Here is a 22619-nt window from a genome sequence, read left to right on the forward strand (position 1 = left end):
AGATGAAAAGGCCAGGACGCCATATTCAATGAGTGGGATAACTTAGCGGTTCCTCCACCACTTTGTTATAGTGAGTTTGGGCATATGCATATACAATAGAGCATCTAAGTAACGCTTCTGCTAAAGAAATGCAGTACTCCACAATGCCATGAAAATAAGTATGTCTCCTTGCCTTAATCATGTCCTCCACAATGCTGAAAACTAGTTAGTTTGATCTTTATTCTTGCTTGATTTTCTTTTCCGCGTGAGTTTTTTTTTTTCTTATTATATTCCGTAAAACTTGTTATATGAATTAAAAGTTAATAAATCACTGATTAGATAATAATTCTCCTATATAAAGTCCATATTTATAAATATTCAAAGTTATTGCATCTAGTATTGTTTTCAAGACACATAATTCTGTTAAAAAATGAAATTATCTTAGAAGTAATGATGATGCTTGAACCATTAGTTTGTTAGTTTTTTAGTTTTTTTTTAATAGTAATAAGTTGAAAAAATCATTGGAGAAACCACTGAAAACAAAGCAGTAAACAAAATTTCATCCCAAAAGAAATAATTCTTCATTTAAATTAGCAATTAAAAACTTAAAACTAACGTAGCGACTCAACGCCTGCCTTTGACAAAGGCAGCACCATTTAAACAAAACTAATTTTCAAGTCAATAATGCAGATGCATCCTCATCTAACAAAAGGAATGAGTAAGTATTCTGCATAAAATAGCTGCAATAAGAAACAAGGCATCAGTACAAGATAGAGCAAACAATAAATGTACAAATAAACTGGCAATAATTCTTGTTCCCACATGTCATGTGCTTTGAACAAAGTTGAATTTTTCACCAGAAGATAAAATTCAATCAATAATATGACTAAGTTCACCAACTTAGCCATAGAAATTCATGTTACCAAAAATAATTTCATTGTAGCTAATGTTCCCTAGTGTTATGTACTTCAATTGGAATTTGAAAGACATTATAAATCAAACAACCCTTATTTTTCAAAACGGTAAAAATAATCAGATAGCTATTACCTATTTCTTTTTGAATAATGATCTTGATTCTAGATAATGAAATGATAAACAGTCTTTAAGGTTGAAAATTACCTTCCAAATAAACATATAGAAGGATGTTATCGAAGCTTTGCTTTTCAAATCTACAGATTTGGCATGAAACCAGAGAATTGAAGCCAGCACAGCGTGTCCCAGACCCTAACACATGGGCAGAGAATAAATTTCAAAGATTGCAAAAAAAAAAAAAAAAAAACAAGTCTACAGTTGCTTCGTATCAATCTGAACAATAATAGACCTAAGCTTTCTTCCCAAAGAATATCTCCTTTAAAGATCAATTTTTACCTAAGATTAAAAATTGGAGTATTCTATGCAAACATAGACAGCTTTCCTAGAGATATGTTTCCTTATTCTAGTATAGATATTTGCCATATTACAAGCTGATAATATTAAACAAAATTTGAGTCTGCTGCCCTCCAGTAAACTCTGCTGAATTTGCAACAGTGAAGGAGCACCTCAGTTCAGTAATTCAGAAGACAACTGTGAAAAAGACAATTGCCAAATGGCACAAGACTCTAGTGGGCTCTGGGGGAGGGTAGATGAAGGTAGCCTCCCCCTTGCCTGCAAGAGGAGAGGCTAATTTCAAGATTTGAACCTGTTACATCCAGGTCACAAGACAATAACCTTACTGTTGTGTTGAGGCTTTCCCTCTTGATATTATCCGACATACAGTAAAAAATTACAGCACAAGAAGGGAGGCAAGTTTGCCAAATGCTGATATTAGCCAACTAATATACACAGCATGAGAAGGCAGGCAAGTATATAGATCAACTTCCTTGCAACTCAGTAATCTAAATTAATTAATCAAAATCACAACCCATCTCCTAGCACCCTGGCACAGGGAAATAACTGCTTAAGTGGAAGGAAGATACAGCACACCTATAACTGCAGCATATACAGGTAATGACTAATATAATAAGCAAATACCGTGAAAATTTTGCTCCAAAGACAAGGAGATGCAGCTCCCACCAGGAGGGCGACTCCATAAGCTATTTCAAGAAGGGTAACACAAGTCCAGAACACCTGGCAAAGAGTAGTTAGTAACAACCAAGGAATACAGGAGGACACAACTAATTCTTCTGAGATGGTACATTTGAAGAACATACCGGCTTCTGACCTAAACGCACTGAAAAAGATTGGATGCCAAATACTTTATCTCCTTCAATGTCAGGTATATCCTATATAGAAACCCAACATTTTGCATTAGGTACTTCAATGTCAGGTATATCCTATATAGAAACCCAACATTTTACATTAGGTACACATTGGACAAAAAAAATTGATGGTGAAAACAAACATATACTACAAGAATTTAAAGCTCTTTACCTTAAACAGTGCTATAACTACAGAGAAGAAGCTCATGAATGCAGTAGCAAAAATCAATGGTCTTGAAAAGACAGGTGGCCTCTTGTACACATGAGTCTGGACATTTTTTACATGAATTAGCAATCAAAAAATATCAATTATGATATACTAGTCAAATACCATACTGCCAACACTATTGTTAAAATGCAGTTGTTCCTTTAAATTTTTCCTTTCGTCTTAGTTTAATACTCTGGAAAGATTATTAGAGAATATATGCCTTTCTAGGACTAGATGGTGAAAATAGATTAATTCATACAGAGGGTGGTTTCGAATAGTTTATCATGAATCCAACAAAGCAAAACATGAAAATTTGGGATAAAGATTTGTTATTGCTGTTAAGTATACAAAAGCTAATGCATGCTCGTCCAGAAGTAGAAGTCTTTACAAAGAACAATTAGCTAAAGGACAAAACCTGCATGTGAAGGAAAAATGCAAGTTGAACTATTACTGCCCGAACAGCTAGAATGCACATCGCTGCAAGCACTGCAAACCTCTTCCATCTCAACAGAGGCACCTGAAAATTTGCAAAAATGATACTGTCACTATTAAATAATTTTCCAAAATGAAGCTTTTGTTTTTGCCATTAAACATATGATATTGTTTACCCTTAGGATTGAACACGTATAGAGTAAATCTACCCAGGGATATAGTTTCAGAAAATCAGAAGTACTCAATAACAAGCAAAAACACAACTAAATGTTTTATGAGAAAAATCAATTCAGCTAGCTCTGCTATTGTCCTCTTAATTTACCATTTGATTAATTGCTATTGCTAAAATATGAATCTCAGTGTTACATAGTTTCAACTAAAAAATCCTACCTCCAGTTAGCAAAGTTTTCTTCCAAAAGGTAAATGAAACAAAAGAAACAGATATTATTCGACATTTATTGCCATGAAATTTGACAATGCAAGTACCACACAGAACCAAGAACAAGTACAATTTTAAAATTGAGACATATCATAACTAGGGCTTTAATAATATGAGGGGAGAAAGGAAGTTTAAACGCAATTCAAAATAACTCACATTGATTGAATAAGCAGTTCCTAGCACAAAGCTTACAAAAAGGGCCCAAAATAATGGCCATGAACCTACAACCCAGCCAAGCCAAAAACTCTGTCGAAAAGAATAAAACAATAAGCCTCTTTACATCCTGTCAGTAAATCTTGTCTTGAAAAAACAAATGAATCTACATGGTACCAGAATTGAAAAAGATGCAACAATAGTGACACCAGTTTCAAAGGAATATTCCCCAGATGCTAATGGAAGATACGGCTTGTTTATCTGCAATGAAACTCAAAGCACGGATCAATTATAATACAATGGTAGTTCCTATGAAAAATGTGTAAGCTGTAAAAGGTTGCATTTTTTTTACAACATCCAAGTCTACAATCGGGGAAGCTTAATAAACTATTATATAAACAAGATTTCGATGATCAAAATTATACAAACTGCTCAGATTGTGCATGTGAGCACAGGGACTCTTGAATGCACTTAGTCTGTATGTATATGAATAATCCGCATTTAGATAAATGAGCAATTCTTTCACTATCATTTATATATATTTTTTACTGGAACAATCGAGAAGCCTGAATAACATTGGAAAAAGAATAATTTATTAGCTATGCAGATTTCTATTAATAACTTTCATACCTTGTCTATTTCAACATCAGACAATTGATTCAAACCAACAATATAAATATTCATAAACAGGGCAGCAACCACAGCCTGAAACATAAAAAAAAAAAAAAGTAAAAAAGTATTGGTGAAGTTAGAGGGGATGAGCAATTGGCTATTTAAATAGAAACAACATATATTTAGGGTCTCACCTCCAACACACCAGTAAAAAATAATGGAGATATATCTGATATTTTCTCAACAGCAAGAAGAGACACAGAAATTATGCTTAATGCCTGCTCAAACACAGAAAAAGAGAGCCATTTTAAAACCTTCAGAATATTACTATCATCCAGAAAAGTGATTTGTGCAAATGAATTGTATAAGTATTCGAGGGTTAGTTCTAAAATTAGTTCTAGAAAAACTTGAACTTAACTGTGCCAATAACTGTGTGAGGCCTGGAAAACCTGTAGAAAGCATCCAAGGAATTCTTGACAGAGTCCAAAATGCTTTTTGGATCAAAAGCTTGAGGTTCAGACTCAAGAGATTTTTCAGAGGTCGCTTTCACAACAAATTTTATATTACATTTTTTACATGTACACGCTCCCTCAATGCCTTTGTAATGATGGTTCAAACTTGGCCACCGAAACCTCAAAAAATTATATTCTTTTTGGATTTTCCTATTGTGCCATGAAGCATTTGGCACATAAGAACCTAGAGCACCAAAATGTTGGATGTTAGTATCAATGACCATGCATAATAAAAAATAGAAACACTTTTATTTTAGAATGAATCAGATTCAGAGTTAAAAAAAAAAACATATACAGGGAGAGTTTTATAATCGATGTCCAAACTTCTGGAAAGGGTAAAAATTATTTGCCGCTCTACCAATACATATACTGTTCTCACTATATAGATAGACATAAGAGATTCAACTGATTAAGACTATTATCACCAATGCTCCCTTCTCAATGGAAACACAAGAATGTTGCTGCGGGCGGGGCAAACATCCCAGAGTTACCAATTGACAACGAAATGCTTTGGATTATCACAATTGCATACTATATATAATGCTCTTCCCATAACCTATGTCAGCTCAGAGAAAAAGATTTTTATGCACCCATGCTTCTAGCAACCGTCGAGATTTTCCATATTTCCTGTTACTTTACTGCTATGATTAAAAGATGACTCCTTAATTTATAAGATTTCAAAGTTAGGGCACAAGTATCATTTCCATGTCAACGTCAATTCAATACTTCCAAGGCTTTGTAAAGTCAAATTAGTAATGCAGGACATAATTGGTCAAGTTGTTCCATCTGCAAATGGTAAAAGTGATTCCTTCTGCTAAAAGACGCCACGGTAGTTGAAAAGATAAAACTTTGATCCAATTCCTTAGGTAATTCTAGAGTTCTTCTCAGATCAATTTTACTTCCATAATCTTTATTGGCCATACACCGCCAATTATCAGAGAAGTGCACTTAAGAAAGTGCATATAAGTTTCGCCACATTCAAAATTCGAAGAAATAATAAAAACAATATATAGTAACTTATTATAATGGGAATATCTCATTTTGGATACATTTTTTAGTTGAACTTTTTTATTTTTAATTTCTAGTCGGTAACTATCATAGTTAACTGGCCACCCAACCTCCCTTCTTTCTCTCTCGGCTTTTTATTTTATTTTATTTTAAAAGAAGTATATATATATATATATATATATATATATATATATATATATATTTGTAACCTAATTGACAACACATTGGGTTGATGGAAAATGACTGGTTTTATTCCAACACAATGTATTCTTGGAGAGAAATGAACAACCTTAAGTGTGTGACTAAGTGTCAAATCGAGTCATTATGATTGTTACTAATAATATATATATATATATATATATATATATATATATAGAAAGGCACTTCCCCTGATAATGATGATAATAAAGAAGGGAGGCATATGCATATCTGATAATTAGACGACATACTTGCATGGTAAATGTTGGCGAAAGATTTAGTCCTGGAGAAATTTGCACCTGCCAGCACCAACGGACAACGTTTGCTGGTGTTAGTGAGAAAATAATTTTGTAGGAATGTGACAGATCGAGAAATTAGGAGCATGAAGAAAGACATACCAGTGGTGGTGAGAGAAGAGGCGTTATTAATATTAGGGAAAGATCGAAGAAGCAGTGAATCCATATATACTGCTGCGGAGGCTGATGTTCAGTTTCAGATTTCAATTTCATGAACCCAATAACACCACACTTCACTTTATACTTCCCCAACTTCAACTTTTACTATAGTACCAAAACAGATTTTTTCTTCTTCTTTCTTTCTCTACGTGCTGTGCCGCTGTCCATTCTTAATTTCTTTGGTATATACGTCAATTTCCAAAAAAGGCAAAATTACATTTTTATCTCATATTTATTTTTAATTTTAATTTTGAACTTCCTAATTATTATACATTTAGTCCTCAAAATTATGTTCTACACGTTAATAATTTTGAAGGGAAACAACAAATGTAATTTAGCCCAACAAGATTGCCACGTATCATGAGAATGTGGAATATTATAATAGTAGATTCTCTTCTCCACCTGACAATTGCTGCCTCCCTGCTCCACCACTCCACCACCAAACATATACGTATACTACTGCATCTCCATTGTTGCATTCTTCCTTTCTAGAAATTTAAATGTGTTTGGTTCATGTTTTATATTTTTTTCTCACAGATTTAACCCTTAACTTTATTTTTTATTTTTTAGGTGAATCTTACTCCTATTTTTTTAAAAAAAAAAATGGTAAATTTTACTTTCAACTTTTACACTTATGTCAATATGTTACATCGATGCTAAGCTAGAAGATAAAAATTACAAGTATTTTTAAAAATTAGAAATAAAATACTCAAATTAATTTATTGGAAGTAAAATTTATTAAAAAACTGAGGGTAAAAGTACAATTAAATCTCAAATTAATTAGTTTAAGGGGTAGTTACAAGAAAACTCCTTTTGAGTTTCTGTCTAATCGTTTTCTCTCCTCTCTATTATTATTATTATTATTATATTTTTTTTATTTTTTGCTGAGGGCTCCTCTCTATTATTTTTATAAGGAGTATACAAAAGAAGTAGGAGGAATAATAAGAGAAGATTTAAATTATTCTATTCATATTTATCAAAGGAATGAATTTTTTTTCTTCATTCATTTTTATCTTCCCATTTTAATGCATTCCAAACAAAATGATCATTAAATCGGATCATTCTACTTTCCTGTAAATTTTTAAACATCTTATAATAATGTAGGAGACAATATTTTTTATCATTTAAGAGAAAAATAAGAAGAGAATAAGGAATAAAAATATAATGAAAAATTTTGAAAATTTTATTATAAGTTTGATATTTCTGTTATTAATTTAGGGTCTTTACTTATATGTTGATATAGATGTACAGTAAAAACAAAGTTAAAAATAAAAATAGAAATTAATTAATATTTGTAAAAGCAATTTAATACTTTAAATAAGATGTATTTAATGTTTTCACGTAATCTTTTCAGTATTCATGGACTTACAATAAAACTTATAGCTCTTTAATTTTTATGGAGTAGTTATTTAATGCGCATCAAGAAAAATTAAACATAAACACAAAACAAAGTTATTACACTTACAAAACTCATCATCCTTAGAGGAGAGGTATCAAGTATCAACCAACTATTTAACTTTACTTAGGTTGTATCTTTATTTGTGGGTCCAAGTCACATGTCACAATTCACAACAATCAATTTTCTGAGTGTGACTCAAAAGTCATTCTTTTACCTCTTTTTTAGTTTAGGGATTCATTCACCACATATGGGATGAAGATATTTTGGTACATTTACTCAAGTGAATTAATAATAATCAAACATTAGTTAGTCTCACTTTTGAAAATGAGTTGGGTGATCATTGTATTACCTAAAATCTAAATGAATGTAAAAAGTGTTTAATTACTATTAATATACCTCATTAAATGTGTTAAAACATCTTCATTCCATCATGTCTTAAACGAATCTTCATAAAATAAATGGGTAGTGTAACCTCATGAAACTCTTTTGACAGTAAAGGTTTTATGTCGTCATATTTGTCATATTAATTTATTATAAAAATGGCAAACAATTTAGAGTAATTTTAATTTTTGAAAAGGCAAACAATGAATTTAAGCGGACGACTAACTGTGCAACCTCTTAATTATGAAAATGAAGGAAATTTTACCTATTACGGTAGAAAGTAGGAACTTTATATATAGTTGTCAGTTGCTATATAAATAACTTATCCAATGGATCTAAGAATGTCTCATGTTGCCATAAACGTCAAGCCAACATTGCAAGGGTTCGTCTTCGTTTTCTCAACGAAAGCAATAGTTTGTAGTATTGTTCAACAGTGATTGCATCAAACTTGCAAATACTGCTCAAAACTGAAATGTCCCTCTAAGCTTGAACAGGCTGATTGTTTAGCCTTTTATAATCATTTTTCATTCTGACCCTTCACATTTATGATTTATCATATATATATTGAATTGAAGCAAATATCGTGGTGAGGTGACTATCACACCTTGGTCGAAAGATAAATTAATAAAAAAAAATGCAACCACCACTAATTTTGTATAGTTAGAAAGGGTTAGTAAAGTTTTTGTCTTTTGAAAACTGGTTTAGGAAAACATTGAATTTGTGAGTTTAATTATGCTATGTAAATTGTTGATATTTCAAAAGATTAATCTTTTTTTTTATTTAATTAAATATATAAATCTTTTTAATTTTTTAGTGTTTATAAAAAACTTTACTTAAACTCGATCTTATATTGACTTAGTCTTGTTGCCTCCAATTTTTTTTGGAAAGAAACTATTATATATTGAAAATTTTGCGCATCATGCAAATAAATCATTGAAGACAATATAATTCACATGTCTTAAACTTAATTTGTTTTGATCATACATGCTTATAGATCATGATTCATAAATGATAAGTTCATGGTCTGTGATTAATTGTGGTTCTGAACGTCGGGAACAATAAATTATACATGCAAATTAATGGAAACTTGATTTCCTTTCACTCTTGATACATGCATTTTAAAATAATTATCTTAAATTAATTATATAATTATTAATAACTCAAAATATTTACTTTACTCTTAAAATAAATTAATATAATTATTGTAAAAATATTAGTTTCCGTTTAACAAGAGAAATTTTATTATAACACACCCCTTAGTTCAATAAAGAATTTAAAGACATGTTATTTTTAAAAAAATATTGGTTTATTTTAATTATAAAAGGATTTCTTTTATATGATTTCATTTTATAAAAATCTACATCACACAGAAGAATATACATAAACTCTTACTTATTCTTGTAACTCTTCAGAATGAAAAATCATACAATAAACATTGCAAATCATTATTTGAAGTTAATTATGAAAGATATTTCTTGAATAAATGAGAGAACAATTTTAAATAAGAGAAGAAATATCATTTTATTTTCTAAATTAAACTTACATTGAAATATAAGTTCTTACATGCATAAAGAGAATGATATAAATTCCTTTAAAAAAGGAGAGAGGATGATAAGTGATACTACATGTAAATTGTTACGCAAAATAAAAGAAGTGACATTATATATTTGCGTAAATTGATAGTTAAGACTTACAGTAAGAGACAAATTTATTATCTCTTTGTTGTAGTTTAATAAAAATAAAGATACTTTACTCACCAAGAGATGAGGATACGAGTAAAGATAGACAAATTAAAATTAACACATCATAAAATATGAATGAACAAATAATGGACTAAAATAAAATAAAAAAACATGATGGCTCAAGATTCTTCTTCCCATTTTTATTTTCCTTTCCTAATCATATTTGATTTCTATTTTTATGTTTATTTTTCTTACCCTTTTACGTTTTTAAGATAACATGTATTTATTTATTTACTTTTTTTTTCCAGTCTAACTGCACTTTTTTTCCTTTTTACTTAAGGTGGGCTTTCTGTTGGGCCTATTGTTGGTTTGTTTCATGGGCCAGTGCTATTGTCACTATCAACTTTGCTAATGACATTACTTATCCAAAGGAAATTTCTCTTTTGCTCACTCACCAGTGTTCTCACCCCCTCTCTTTCCCCTCACTTTATCTCTCCTCGCCTCAAACCCACACCCAAACTGCACAGCGTCGTGCCATCAATCTTCATCTTCGGCGCCACCTAAAGCCAACCCCATCCAAAAAATAACGAAAACACAATTTTATTGTATCATACAACAAAATTGTATTTTTTTTTCACCTCTTTGCGTGTAACGGAAATATATGTATATTGTACACTATATAATGAAATCTTATTTCCTTTTTTTTTTTTTCACCTTCCATGTGTGCAACAGAAACTGTACAAATGTGCAATAAAACCATGTTTTCATAAGAAGGATAAATTTGGAGTAATGGGAAAAATCTAACGACGTAGATAGTGCCAATAACAACTCCATTCTTCTGAAAATGAGAAAGCCTAACAAACGGCTCAGCCCCAAAGATCTCCTAGCTGAGAAACAGAAGCAAAGCATAAAAAAATGTTATTTATTAGAGCTACTGTAATAAAGGGGCCAAGGCCTAAAATACAACTAAATCACTGATTGAACTAGAGAATTGACACTGTGAGAATTAAATTAATTTTATACTATTATTGGTTCACAAACTATTAAATTTATTATAATTATCTTAAAAATTACATAAACAATAATTTTTGAATATAAATATGATAAAAATTAAAGCCGTGGAACAAAAATTGAATAGCAACACAAAGCTGATAAAAACTAATGTTATGTTTAACAAGATATTTTAATTTTAGTGAGTTTTTAATTTTTTTATTAGCTGTTATTTGATTATTTGATAAACAATTTTTTTAGTAGCTTTTCAGTAACTTCTAATTTTTTATATTTACTTTCTTTTTATCCTTAATATATTTATCAAATTTTGTAATTATCATTTTAAAATAAATCATGATTTTATTATTTTTTAGTTATTTTATATTTTTCAGTTACTTCAATAGTTAATTTTAATCTTGTAATTTAATAAATTAATTTTTAATTTCCAACTTTCAAGTTCTAGCTAACTTTTGAGCTTGGTTTTTAATTAGTTTTGTGTAACATAGCTATTTGCATGTTTGTTCTATTATTGCAAACAAATTTGTGGGGCCAATATGAGGCATACAAAAACACTTCCAATATCCTTTCTTTTGCAAAATTGAGTTTATAGATCATTATATTTATCTTGAAATTTGTTTACCGAATTTTTGAACAGAAATCCAAACACAGCCTATATCCAAAAAAAAAAACCATGCTTAACCACTGAATTTCCTTCTCGACATATTTGCATGATCCATCCTTCCGAAAGCATTATTGATGTCTCCAACTAACCTGGCACATGAATGAGTTACTGGATATCCATTTGAATTTTTGGAACCAACCAGTTCTAACTTTCAGTAAGAATTCTCTTGAACCCTTTATTTTCTTGCAAGTTGTAGTACATGCCACACATATTAATATACCCTACAACTCTGCTTGCATTATAGTAAAGGGTGTAAGTCTCATGAGAAAATTATCATGAAAACTCATCGGGAAGAGAACGAAAAACATGTTTTATTTTCTCTGCATTAACTTTATGTTTGTCTACCCTTTTATTTTCTTTTCTTTTAAGAAATTATCAGGTTAAAAAATATTTATTAGAAATGATTTTTTTTCTTTTCTTTAGAGATGGCCATTGATGGGATTGGAACATATTATAACACTTTCCTTACAGGATATGCAGGCAAGGGATTATTCACTGAAGTAGATGAACTCATCAACATATATGATAAAAAAATTCGCAGGTCCAATGAGCTCATTTGCATGAGAGTAGTTGATGTTAAATATAAGCAATGGAGTTTGTGTTTAAGATTTTTAATAGCTCTTTTCATGATAAAAAAGAAGGCTAGCTTCTCTCAGTTATTACCTTAGAAGAAATCAAATCTAGTAAAGGCAAATGTAGGTCCTTTTCTCACTTTACACATGTTCTCACTCCAACTTAAGCACCCACTTTCTCACTTTAAACATCTTGTAACTTAGAGCTAAATCCAAACATAATATCAAACTCTTTGGGAAATATATATATATATATATATATATATATATATTTTATTTTTTTTTTTCATTTTTGTAGCTAGATTAGTTTTAGATTCAATAATATTTAGGTTAGGCTTACTAGTATGGAACACTCAAGAACGCAACAGTTTATCAGCATCAGATTCAACATTAACAGTTTATCAGCAAAGTCCAAAACGCCATACATTGCCTAAGGAATACTATGAATGTGACGGTGCTGTGTGATTTGTAGGTGCTCAATAGATGAAACATAATTTATGCTGGAACTTGCTCTGGTTGCTTCCAATGCTTGATTTCCATATAAGAGATACACAGCCTCAACATGCAAAAGATTGGAATAAGCAATTTTAATTCTTGATCTAAGGAAGTTTGCTCTTTAAATATATACTATGAATCTCCTCATTTCAATCTTTTCAATACCAATCACCGCATTTATGTCGCCAACAACACTTTGCTTAATGGTTTCTTTAGATATAATTCACATTTTGTTGCTAAGTTCTGACACAAAATTATCAACTTTCTCTTTCCAATACTCTCATTTAGCAATTTCTACTTCCAATTTAGCGTTGTCTTATATAAATTTCAACAAAAATAGTGTATTAAAAAAATGTCTCAGAGTGTATCATTAATATTTTTCTTAGACATTACAATTTCATGATTTAGTTAGATGTCATTTTCGTGGTTGCTGGCTAAGAAGATAACTTATGAGTTATGACTATACACACACAAAGACAGAGAGAATTTATGAACAATGGTGAGGATAAGGATTATGATTAACTTTAGTTAATTCTGATACTAATCTGCAGCTGCCAAGAGGTAGACAAAGGATAAAGAATATGATTCTTGACAACAAGAATCAGAATTTTTTCAACCGAATAGGAGTATATAACTAAGTGAAGAACTTTATTCTTAGGTTCCATTTAGATAAAAAAAATTACTCGTTCTTTGTTTGATTATTGTTTCTTGAATCTGTACTGAAAAACGAAGTCTATTTTGAATATAATCATGAGCTTTTAGACTTATCAGCTGGTCTTTGATGTTACAGATAGCTGGTAGTTGGATTTGTTTGCACTTTGCACACATCTTGGTTTAGTTTGAGCAAAAAGTGGTCCTTTATGTCCGAATGTTGACACTTGACACCTGGAAGATCCAATTCTTTTCACATAGATGAGCAATAAATAATATCAGCAACAGTAAAACATGGAGCTGAGCTCTAATTCTTTATGTGGACCATTGGTGCTGATGTTGAAAGGAAAGAAAAAGTGTGCGGGAGAGAATTGGATGGTGATGTGGTAAAAAGTTCGTGAAAAAAATTCTGTATCATCAGTAATAGAACACTGAGGTGGGAACAATCATCACAGTTGTATTTTTTTTTCATAGAAAATAAACACGATAAATTTATAATACTCGACTAATTAATTTAGACTCTGTTGATGGTGACAATTGTATTTGAGGTGGGTTTAGTGAGATTATATTTCCACGTAGTGGAAAAAAATTGTAATAGAACTTGTATTTTCCATTTTTGGTTTTCTGTCTCAAGTAATAATTTAAACAACTTGTACTTGGTATATATCATCATGTAGTTGCTGATCATTACTTGGTAGAAGAGATTTGATCGTGCAAACTAATATCTCCATATTTTACTGTTTCTCGAGGGAGAGGATATTTTGCTTCAACATACACGATTATTTCTTACTTTTGTCAGAAAACTAATGAAAGAATACAAATTTTGAACTACCTGTTGGCTGTTGGTCTGTCCCATCATGCATGTGATATATTATATGCAAGGATTACTTCAGCATTAATTTATTAGGAACATGTCCATGAAAAATAAAATGGTCACAATATGCGACTATGTGTTCCCTTTTTGTCATCAATTGTCAAGTAACTAGTAAATTTTAGGCACTCTAACATTGACACAAAATCAAAATTAATGGTGTAAACTGCTAGAAAATTGAAAGCAAAGATGTTTTTGCCATGCACTGCCGGAAGCACTTTCTAGCGGTAGAGTCCTTCCCCATGTCATCGAATAATATATTTGCATCTTCCATCTTTCCACACTTGCATAAACATCAACAATTAATCTAGATATAACGATATTGGATGAGAACTTGACAAACAAAACCAACCCATGAACGTGCCTACAAAGTACAAATTCTTTCAATTGTACAAAAATCCGTCTTAAAAATGCATCGAGTTTAATCTCTTAAACCTAAACTTGTCAAAAGTTCCTTTAAACTAATAGACTAATAAGACGAGATAGATTATAAATCCTAATTTAATCGTTTTTCAAGTTACTATGTTCTTATTTTATATAATGTAATTATTAGGTTTGATATAATTCAATTGCACATGTAGACTTAAGTCATTAGATTTAATGATTTTTTAGGCCTTGGTGACCTTAAAAGGTCACACACATATTGATCACATATTAACTAGTCATAGGACTATAGAATTCTTTTACTAGCATAGAGTGAAACGATTACTAGACGTGAACATATAATTCTACCATGTGACTCTAACTATCTAATTTACTTGCACGAAATAAGGGGGTTCAGTCTCATTGTAATTGGAATCTTGTAAAATCATCACTTGCAACTATCTTGAATGAATTACTTGTACCTAGAGTTGTTAACATAGCCTTGACCCATGGTTCAATCCCAATCCCCACTACCAAAGCAATCCCACTTTTTTACCCAGATTAAAGGGAAACAGGGTTGGAAGGACTTCAACTCACAACATAACCGCTTCTTATGTACCAAGACTGTTTGTTAAAAAAAAAATCATGTTATTACTTGTTTTAGTTTCCAATTAATTTAAAACAGTGTACGTTTTAAACAAATCATCAACCAAAACAAAAGTTGGATCGTGTTTAAAATGAATCTATGGCCATCATGGATCCGAGTATAATTTTTCCAAAACTACACTAACACGTGAGTTGTCACAATTCATCATCTATGTACTGGGTATCTAGTATTGAGTATTATGGTTCATAAAAATGGTACTACCTCTGTATGGAACGAAAATAAAAATGACAGTATTAGCTATAGAATGGATTCCTTATGCATCCAGGGCAAACCACACAAAGTAATGGGGAAATACGTTTGAAGTTCTTCTACAACCCTATTTATTATATTTTATCAAACATGTTACTTTTGGACTCACTAAGAATTACATTTGTTTTCAACTTTCTCAGTGAAATTTTCGACATGGAGAGATGACTTGCCCATTTCAACTTTTTCCTTAATTTCAACTTGGTGATGTGAGAATCCTCACAACCTAATCACTTCATCATCATAAATACTAGTACTACTTTATTTAGTGAACTATCTCAGCAAGTCCCCTCTCCACAAAAAAGTTACCCGATTGCTATTGCAATTTCTTAGCGGGAAGACAAAAAAGAGAGCAAGAGAAAGTTAAAAACAAAAAACCAAAACCTTTTTGCGTACGTACCACAACGGAACGTAATGGCCCAAAAACAAAACGGCACGAACAAACCTCTCTCCGCGCGCGCACAGTGTTACCTGCATGACCCCAACAATATCCAAAAAGTACTAAAAAACACATTATTTAATCACCAATTTCATTTCATATAAAAAATTTCTTTCATTAAAGTTATTAAATTAATTTTAATGAGAGAGGTGTGTATAAACAAAAGTACAAAACTTTAACCGTTTCTCCAACTTTATAGGAATTAGTCATGAAATTTTATTAAATAGCGCTAATATAATATTTTAGCTTCACATCAATCTTGCTCAAGTTAAATATTATTAATATAAATAGCAAAATTAAGATTGATCTATGCATTTAATGATAATGGGTTAATATAAAGAAAAATGTTATTTTTGTAAGTAATTATCTTTCTATTTTTGAAAGGTGAAAAAAGGGAAAAAAAATAAAATTTTACGAGATTTGTCAAATAGAATAAAACACATCTTATTAGAGATCATATTTATACTCTTAATCATCATTTTAGGGTGAGGTAATTATAAATTATTTTACATTTTTTAAAATTTATCAACTTAGTTATTTTTATTTTGGTTAGATCGATATTGACATGAAATATCATTAACTTTACTTATGATTAATTTTAATTAAAAAACCTAATTGGTCCTTGAATTAAATCGGGACCGTAGTTAAATAAGTGCAAGCTTAATTTCAGTCGAACTAATGAATGATTGAGACAAGATTTTGAGTCCTTAAATTTATAAATATCAAAAAGAAAAAAAAAAATAGAAGGGAAAAAGGGGGGGTGAGAGAGTATAAAGGGTAAGTGTCGCAACCAAAATCCAAGAAACCTAACTGAAAAATTGGCCAGATTTTTTTCTAAGAAACGAAAGGCGGTGACACTTGTATGTGGAAGAAAGTAGCACCGTCTCTTCTCCACTTTAGCTAAACTCCCGAAACGCAGCTGCGCCACTCGTTTCTCTGGCCTCGCCGTGATTGCTACCACTCCGTTCGCTTCATCCATGTGCTGTTGTATGGGTTGAACGAGGAAGATAAGAAATTGCTTCGGGAATGGAGTGGGACAGCAATTCCGATCTGAGCGGGGACGAAGAGGAGGAAGGGTTCGTCTTCAACGACGCCGACGACGCTGGCCCTCTCCCGTTCCCTTTCCCCGTCGTCGAAAACCTCCTCCAAACGGCGCCCTGCGGCTTCGTCGTCACCGACGCGCTCGATCCTGACCACCCTATCATTTACGTCAACACCGTCTTCGAGATTGTCACCGGCTACTGCGCCGAGGACGTCCTCGGTCGGAATTGGTTAGTTTCCGCTTCTGCCTCCATTCGTAGAATTAGGTTTAGGTCTTTTCTGGCCTACTCTTAATTTCCATGCTGTGCTGCTTTTTTAAGTTAATTGCGAATGTGTTGAATTGAAATTTAGTATTAGAATACATAGCTAAGCGCATTTTCGGGTTTTTTACTATGATAATTTTGTTAGAATTAAGCATTGCTTCGATTTGTGGATATTTTAGTTTTGTTCATACGTGTAACTTCTGCCCCGGTCTGAGGAGTGAGTCAATTGGGAAGGTTAGATAATGTTGAAATGTGCGGGAGAGTAAGAAACAAAGTTGTTGGTTGGTACTATGAATGTCGTGAAGTGTATCTTGACAAATGGTGGAAATGATGATTAACATCCTTATGGTGATCAATGGATTAGGAAAAAATAGCCTAATAATGAACATCATTAGATATCAAACAGTGGTAGTTTTTCACCATGTGTTTGAAGCTTTTTTGACTTGGACTGAATTCTGAAACTCTACTGTTCAAGAACCATAGTTAAGAAGAGATGATTGAAATACAGATGTGGTTATTCCAGATGTTTTTTCTGACATATACTGGTTACCGAGTCATGTGTTGAGGTGTTCTCATTATTTTCTGGCCTTCATTATTAGAGACAGGGTTGGGAATCCAAAGGCTTAGGCGGCTTTGTGTATTGAAAGCTTTTGAATAGCTATGGGTGTTCACTGTCACACTGAGCAACTTGTTTTGACAATGGAATTTAGGGTTTTAGGTCTGGCCATGTTACTGTTTTCTGATGAACTGTTAATTCTGATATTTGACCACTGATATATTATTTTTTGTGGGGAGGACCTCACTCCTCCAAATAAAAGACCCTCTAGCTGCAAATCTACCTGACCTATTTGTCAGCCTGTGCAGTTGGTGAAGGCCTACCATTATGGTTTCTTAGTGATTCCTTATTTTTTTGTTGTTATTATATTAAAAAGTATTACTAGTTTGATATTTATTATGTTTCTATTTCTCCCGGTGTTGGCTGTGATTCTCTGCATTATACTTAATTTTTCTTGGGGCAATAATTTGTTCTTGTCATATTTTTATGGGTACTTGCAAGTTGCAACTGATTAAGGACAATCATATCTGTGATTAATTGCCTGTTTAAAAAAAATTCTGTGATTAATTGCGGTGTGATTAAATCACAGAATAGTGTTAAACTGTTATCTCTTTTGTACAGTCTTCACTATATTAAAATTTCTCTTTGAATTTGTGTGGGATAGGTATGTGGGGTTTTCCTTTGGGTTCTCCAACAGAGTGTAAGAAGCATATTTCCATTTAAGACATCTTCTTGGACTAATGGGAACTCTAAGTATTTACTAGCAATTAGAAAAGAAAAATGATTGAATTCCAATGCTCCTCCATATTAGAACAAGATTTCAGATCAGCTTAGAGTTTACCATTTCTGCTCCACCCTCCTTTCTTTGAGTCTTCATGCTCTTTTTATAGGGCAATTGTCTCTTTTTTGGTGTACACTGGTGGCACTGAGGAATAGGGCAATTGTCTCTGATGCATAAATTACCATATATCTCTAATTTACCCCAAAGAAGAAGTATTAGTTTGGAAGTCTATTTTTTAGATTGTAGGGTAATATTTTACTGCCTTGGAGGAATAAAGGGGAAAAAAGAAAGCACAAGAGCATTTTATCTAAGCAAACAAATATTTGTTTGAGTATCCAATATAACACTGCCTTGGAGGATCCAATATTTGTTGGCCCTTTGATACATCTTATTACTTGCTCAAGTCTCTGTCAGTCTTTTGCATGATATTTATAATTCAATGTGTGTTTTTTTTTTTAATCATTTCAAAATATTTGGCAGCCGTTTCTTGCAGTGTCGAGGTCCATTTGCTAAGAGAAGGCATCCGTTGGTGGACTCTACAGTAGTTTCAGAAATTAGAAGATGCCTTGAAGAGGGGATTGAATTCCAAGGTGAGTTGCTGAACTTTAGGAAAGATGGATCTCCTCTGATGAACAGATTGCGGCTGACACCTATATATGGAGATGATGAGACTATAACACATGTTATTGGAATCCAGTTCTTCACAGAGGCAAATATTGATCTTGGTCCTGTTCCGGGTTCTACAATTAAGGAATCTGCTAAATCATCTGATCGATTTCGTTCCGTGCTTTCCTCGTTGCAGACTCTTCCTGTGGGGGACAGGAATGTATCTCGTGGAGTTTGTGGAATTTTTCAACTGAGTGATGAGGTACTGTCTCTCAAGATACTTGCTCGATTAACTCCTAGAGATATTGCATCAGTTAGCTCTGTCTGTAGACGATTATATGAGCTGACAAAAAATGAAGACCTCTGGAGAATGGTGTGCCAAAATGCATGGGGCAGTGAGACTACACGTGTTTTAGAAACTGTGCCCGGTGCAAGGGGACTTGGATGGGGTCGGCTGGCAAGGGAATTGACCACTCTTGAAGCAGCAGCATGGAGGAAGTTGACTGTTGGAGGTGCTGTTGAACCCTCACGCTGTAATTTTAGTGCTTGTGCAGTTGGTAACAGAGTTGTGCTTTTTGGTGGTGAAGGGGTTAACATGCAACCTATGAATGACACCTTTGTATTGGATCTCAATTCTAGTAATCCTGAGTGGCAACACGTCCATGTAAGCTCTCCTCCTCCAGGTCGTTGGGGCCACACACTTTCTTGTGTTAATGGTTCTCATTTAGTTGTATTTGGAGGCTGTGGAAGGCAGGGCTTGCTCAATGATGTGTTTGTTCTGGACCTGGATGCAAAGCCTCCAACTTGGCGTGAAATTTCTGGATTGGCACCTCCACTTCCCAGATCATGGCACAGCTCCTGTACTCTTGATGGTACTAAGTTGATAGTTTCTGGGGGATGTGCAGACTCTGGAGTTCTCTTGAGTGACACTTTCCTCCTTGATTTGTCAATGGAGAAGCCTGTCTGGAGAGAGATACCAGTGGCATGGACCCCACCATCTCGTCTGGGCCACACATTGTCTGTTTATGGTGGTAGGAAAATACTGATGTTTGGGGGTCTGGCCAAGAGTGGCCCTTTGCGTTTTCGTTCCAGTGATGTATTCACAATGGATTTAAGTGAGGAAGAACCTTGTTGGAGATGTGTAACGGGGAGCGGCATGCTTGGTGCTGGAAATCCTGGGGGCACAGCTCCTCCTCCTAGACTTGATCATGTTGCTGTTAGTCTTCCCGGTGGGAGAATTCTAATATTTGGTGGGTCTGTTGCTGGTCTTCACTCTGCCTCTCAGCTTTACATTCTTGATCCAACTGATGAGAAGCCTACATGGAGAATCCTAAATGTACCTGGGTGCCCTCCGAGATTTGCTTGGGGACACAGTACATGTGTTGTTGGAGGGACAAGAGCTATCGTACTGGGTGGTCAAACCGGGGAGGAATGGATGCTAAGCGAGCTCCATGAACTTTCCCTGGCAAGTTCTGCCATCTAATTCCAGTGAATAAACTCTATTGTAGTGAAGGGAATACTACATGGCTCTGCTTGAAGTCGTGAATTTGAACATAAGTTTGCGGGAAAGGTTGTATTGGTCACTAACTCGACAAGCATTGGTCTGGTCAGAATGTGTATATTAAGTTGTTACGAATATGCATTTGCTTGAATGGTTGGTTCTGGCTCGTTGAGAGTGACATGAGACGAAGTTTTTTGTGAGGTTGTGTGAGACTTTGCCCTTCCAGTACGCATAAAGAATTATTCTTCCTGAACAGAATATTAGTGGTAATATATTAGGCTAGTTTCTACTTGATTTTCCATGTCTTGTTTTGTTCAAATTCTGTAATTTGAATCACGACAAAGAGGAAAAAAAAGAAAAAATGTATGTTAATTTCCGTAATTAGATCTATTATATTTGATGGAAATATCTACTGCTATTTTATGTTTCTTAACACGGTGATCTGACAGTTATGGAAGACTAAACCAACGTTGTGAAACCTGAAATATTTGTATATTGCTTATGTAGATTGTGCTGTGCCTAGTTAATACATAGGTTTCTATTTTATGGTCTTATCGGCCAGAATGTAGTTTCTGTTAAATTTCAGTCTATAGGCCCACAGAAATTCCTCGAGGTATCAAGTTGTGCCGCAATCTGCACATGTTTTCTTTTCAAAATCTGGTAACACCACGACGCTTTTTAACATTTTTTAAGAGAACTTTTAAAATATAAATATATTCTTAATAAAGCAAGACTTTCAAACATGTTCTAATTAGGTTTATTAGTATTTTTGGTATATTTAGTTTACATTGTGTACAATTTAGATTTTAATTTATTTAGTCAACTAAATTTCTATACTTTTAAAATTAAGTTTTGCCAGATTTTTTTTACATAAAACCTTCGCATTCACCTTTTCTCACTCATTTTTTATAAATTCAAGTGATTAAATTATTTTTAAATAGTTTTTTTTCTTCCAAATTTATCAATTAAAACATCAAATTTACTCGAAATTAAAATATATAAAGTTTGTCTCTAATAATAGGAATGTTTTTTTTCAAAAAATAAAAATAAAATCTTAAAGAGTATGATCACCGGTCACAAGTTTATTGTACATGCATATAAAAGGTTTTTTTTTTTTTTTTACGAAAAAAAAATCCTCACAAGCTTATTGTATGTACAATGAAATCGAAGTTAGGTAACAACCGAGTTACTTGTACTTGTAAGTGTAAGTATTCATGATATTGTTGGAAGAGAAACTTGAGACGTGATTTATAGCTTGAAAATCTTTCAATAATTCAGCAGCAGTTTTATTAGGCTTAAATTAAAACAATTTTTTTTAATATATATCCATGGTAATTATTTTAGTTTTACTCTTGTTAGAAAAAATAATTTAATTCTTACATGTAAAATCGTTTTTAGTTTTATCCTTATCATATATTATTGTTATTGTACTGAGAGAATTACACATACTTATTATAACTAGTATTTTTTTTTGCACTATATAAATAAATACTTATCTTATACAACTAAAGTTATTAATAATTAAAATTTGTAATAAATAAATAATTTTAATATATAAATTATATTTTATATTTATGGTAAATAATTTATATTGTGATATTTTAATTATTGATAATTTGTTTTAAAAAATGTGAAAATTCAAGATAGAACCAAGAATGCTAAAAATGACGGATTAAAAGGGATAAGAAGTTTTAAAAAAATCTTAAAAACACCCCGTCAAACTATATAGTTTGCTATTCATTTTCCTCTGGCCTTAAATATTTTACCATGCTAACTTCAACTTGAAAGAGTTAAAATTAACAGACAATAAAGATTCGGTTGTGAATAATTAAACGTACGCAGGTAAGTTTTTTCTTTAGAAAGTAAATTCAGTTTTGTGACATTTTGATTATCTTCAAAAATCAATACGTTTGCACATTAAAATTTAGTCTAAAAAGTTGAATTTTGTAGAAGTAAAATTTGGGTTGCTTTTATAAACTCCATTTGCAAACTTAGATTTAATCCAAAACTTTTTACTATAGAAAAAATTTATTTGGCTTTGACAAAAAGATTTTGATAATTGAATGACTTTTCAAAATGCAGAACAAAAAAATGAAGTCAAAGAAAAATTCCTTCAATAAATCCTGCAGAGTTTTGTTGAAAATGATAAACTCAAGTAAAGTTTAATGGGGTGGTTTGTAGATGGACAGTTTATAATTGA

General features: G+C 32.3%; 2 protein-coding genes across 3 annotated transcripts; one reads left to right on the plus strand and one right to left on the minus strand.

Annotated features, from left to right (window-relative positions):
* Positions 1-306: 306 nt before the first annotated feature.
* HPT1 (homogentisate phytylprenyltransferase) lies at positions 307-6412 on the minus strand. 2 transcript variants are annotated; one of them, NM_001251443.2, is made up of 13 exons: positions 6177-6412; positions 6030-6077; positions 4479-4756; positions 4255-4338; positions 4079-4153; positions 3626-3709; positions 3452-3541; positions 2840-2941; positions 2389-2484; positions 2169-2240; positions 1990-2085; positions 1099-1203; positions 307-719 (listed from the first exon to the last, which is right to left on the minus strand). In NM_001251443.2, the coding sequence occupies exons 1-13, from the start codon at positions 6238-6240 to the stop codon at positions 678-680; spliced, it is 1236 nt and encodes a 411-aa protein (NP_001238372.2). In that variant the 5' UTR covers positions 6241-6412; the 3' UTR covers positions 307-677. The 2 variants fall into 2 exon arrangements, with proteins under 2 accessions (NP_001238372.2, XP_040866871.1); XM_041010937.1 differs by having other exon boundaries at positions 537-1203; positions 6177-6407.
* Positions 6413-16472: 10060 nt separating this feature from the next.
* ZTL1 (PAS protein ZEITLUPE 1) lies at positions 16473-20979 on the plus strand. Its single transcript, NM_001248927.3, has 2 exons — positions 16473-16942; positions 18793-20979. Exons 1-2 carry the CDS (start codon positions 16698-16700, stop codon positions 20399-20401), a joined length of 1854 nt encoding a protein of 617 aa, NP_001235856.2. The 5' UTR covers positions 16473-16697; the 3' UTR covers positions 20402-20979.
* The last annotated feature ends 1640 nt before the right edge of the window (positions 20980-22619 follow it).

Source organism: Glycine max, chromosome 17 (assembly GCF_000004515.6).
Source record: "Glycine max cultivar Williams 82 chromosome 17, Glycine_max_v4.0, whole genome shotgun sequence".
NCBI lineage: Eukaryota > Viridiplantae > Streptophyta > Magnoliopsida > Fabales > Fabaceae > Glycine > Glycine max.

Bases quoted from the DNA above. Each gene is read 5' to 3' on its own strand.
- HPT1 (XM_041010937.1), bottom strand. From the start codon at position 6,240: ATGGATTCACTGCTTCTTCGATCTTTCCCTAATATTAATAACGCCTCT. The intron at 2,942-3,451 runs GTGAGTTATTTT...GCAAATTTTCAG, and splicing joins GAACTGCTTATTCAATCAAT to GTGCCTCTGTTGAGATGGAA. The intron at 2,485-2,839 runs GTTTTGTCCTTT...AAAAATGTCCAG, and splicing joins CATTTTTCCTTCACATGCAG to ACTCATGTGTACAAGAGGCC.
- ZTL1 (NM_001248927.3), top strand. From the start codon at position 16,698: ATGGAGTGGGACAGCAATTCCGATCTGAGCGGGGACGAAGAGGAGGAA. The intron at 16,943-18,792 runs GTTAGTTTCCGC...AATATTTGGCAG, and splicing joins GACGTCCTCGGTCGGAATTG to CCGTTTCTTGCAGTGTCGAG.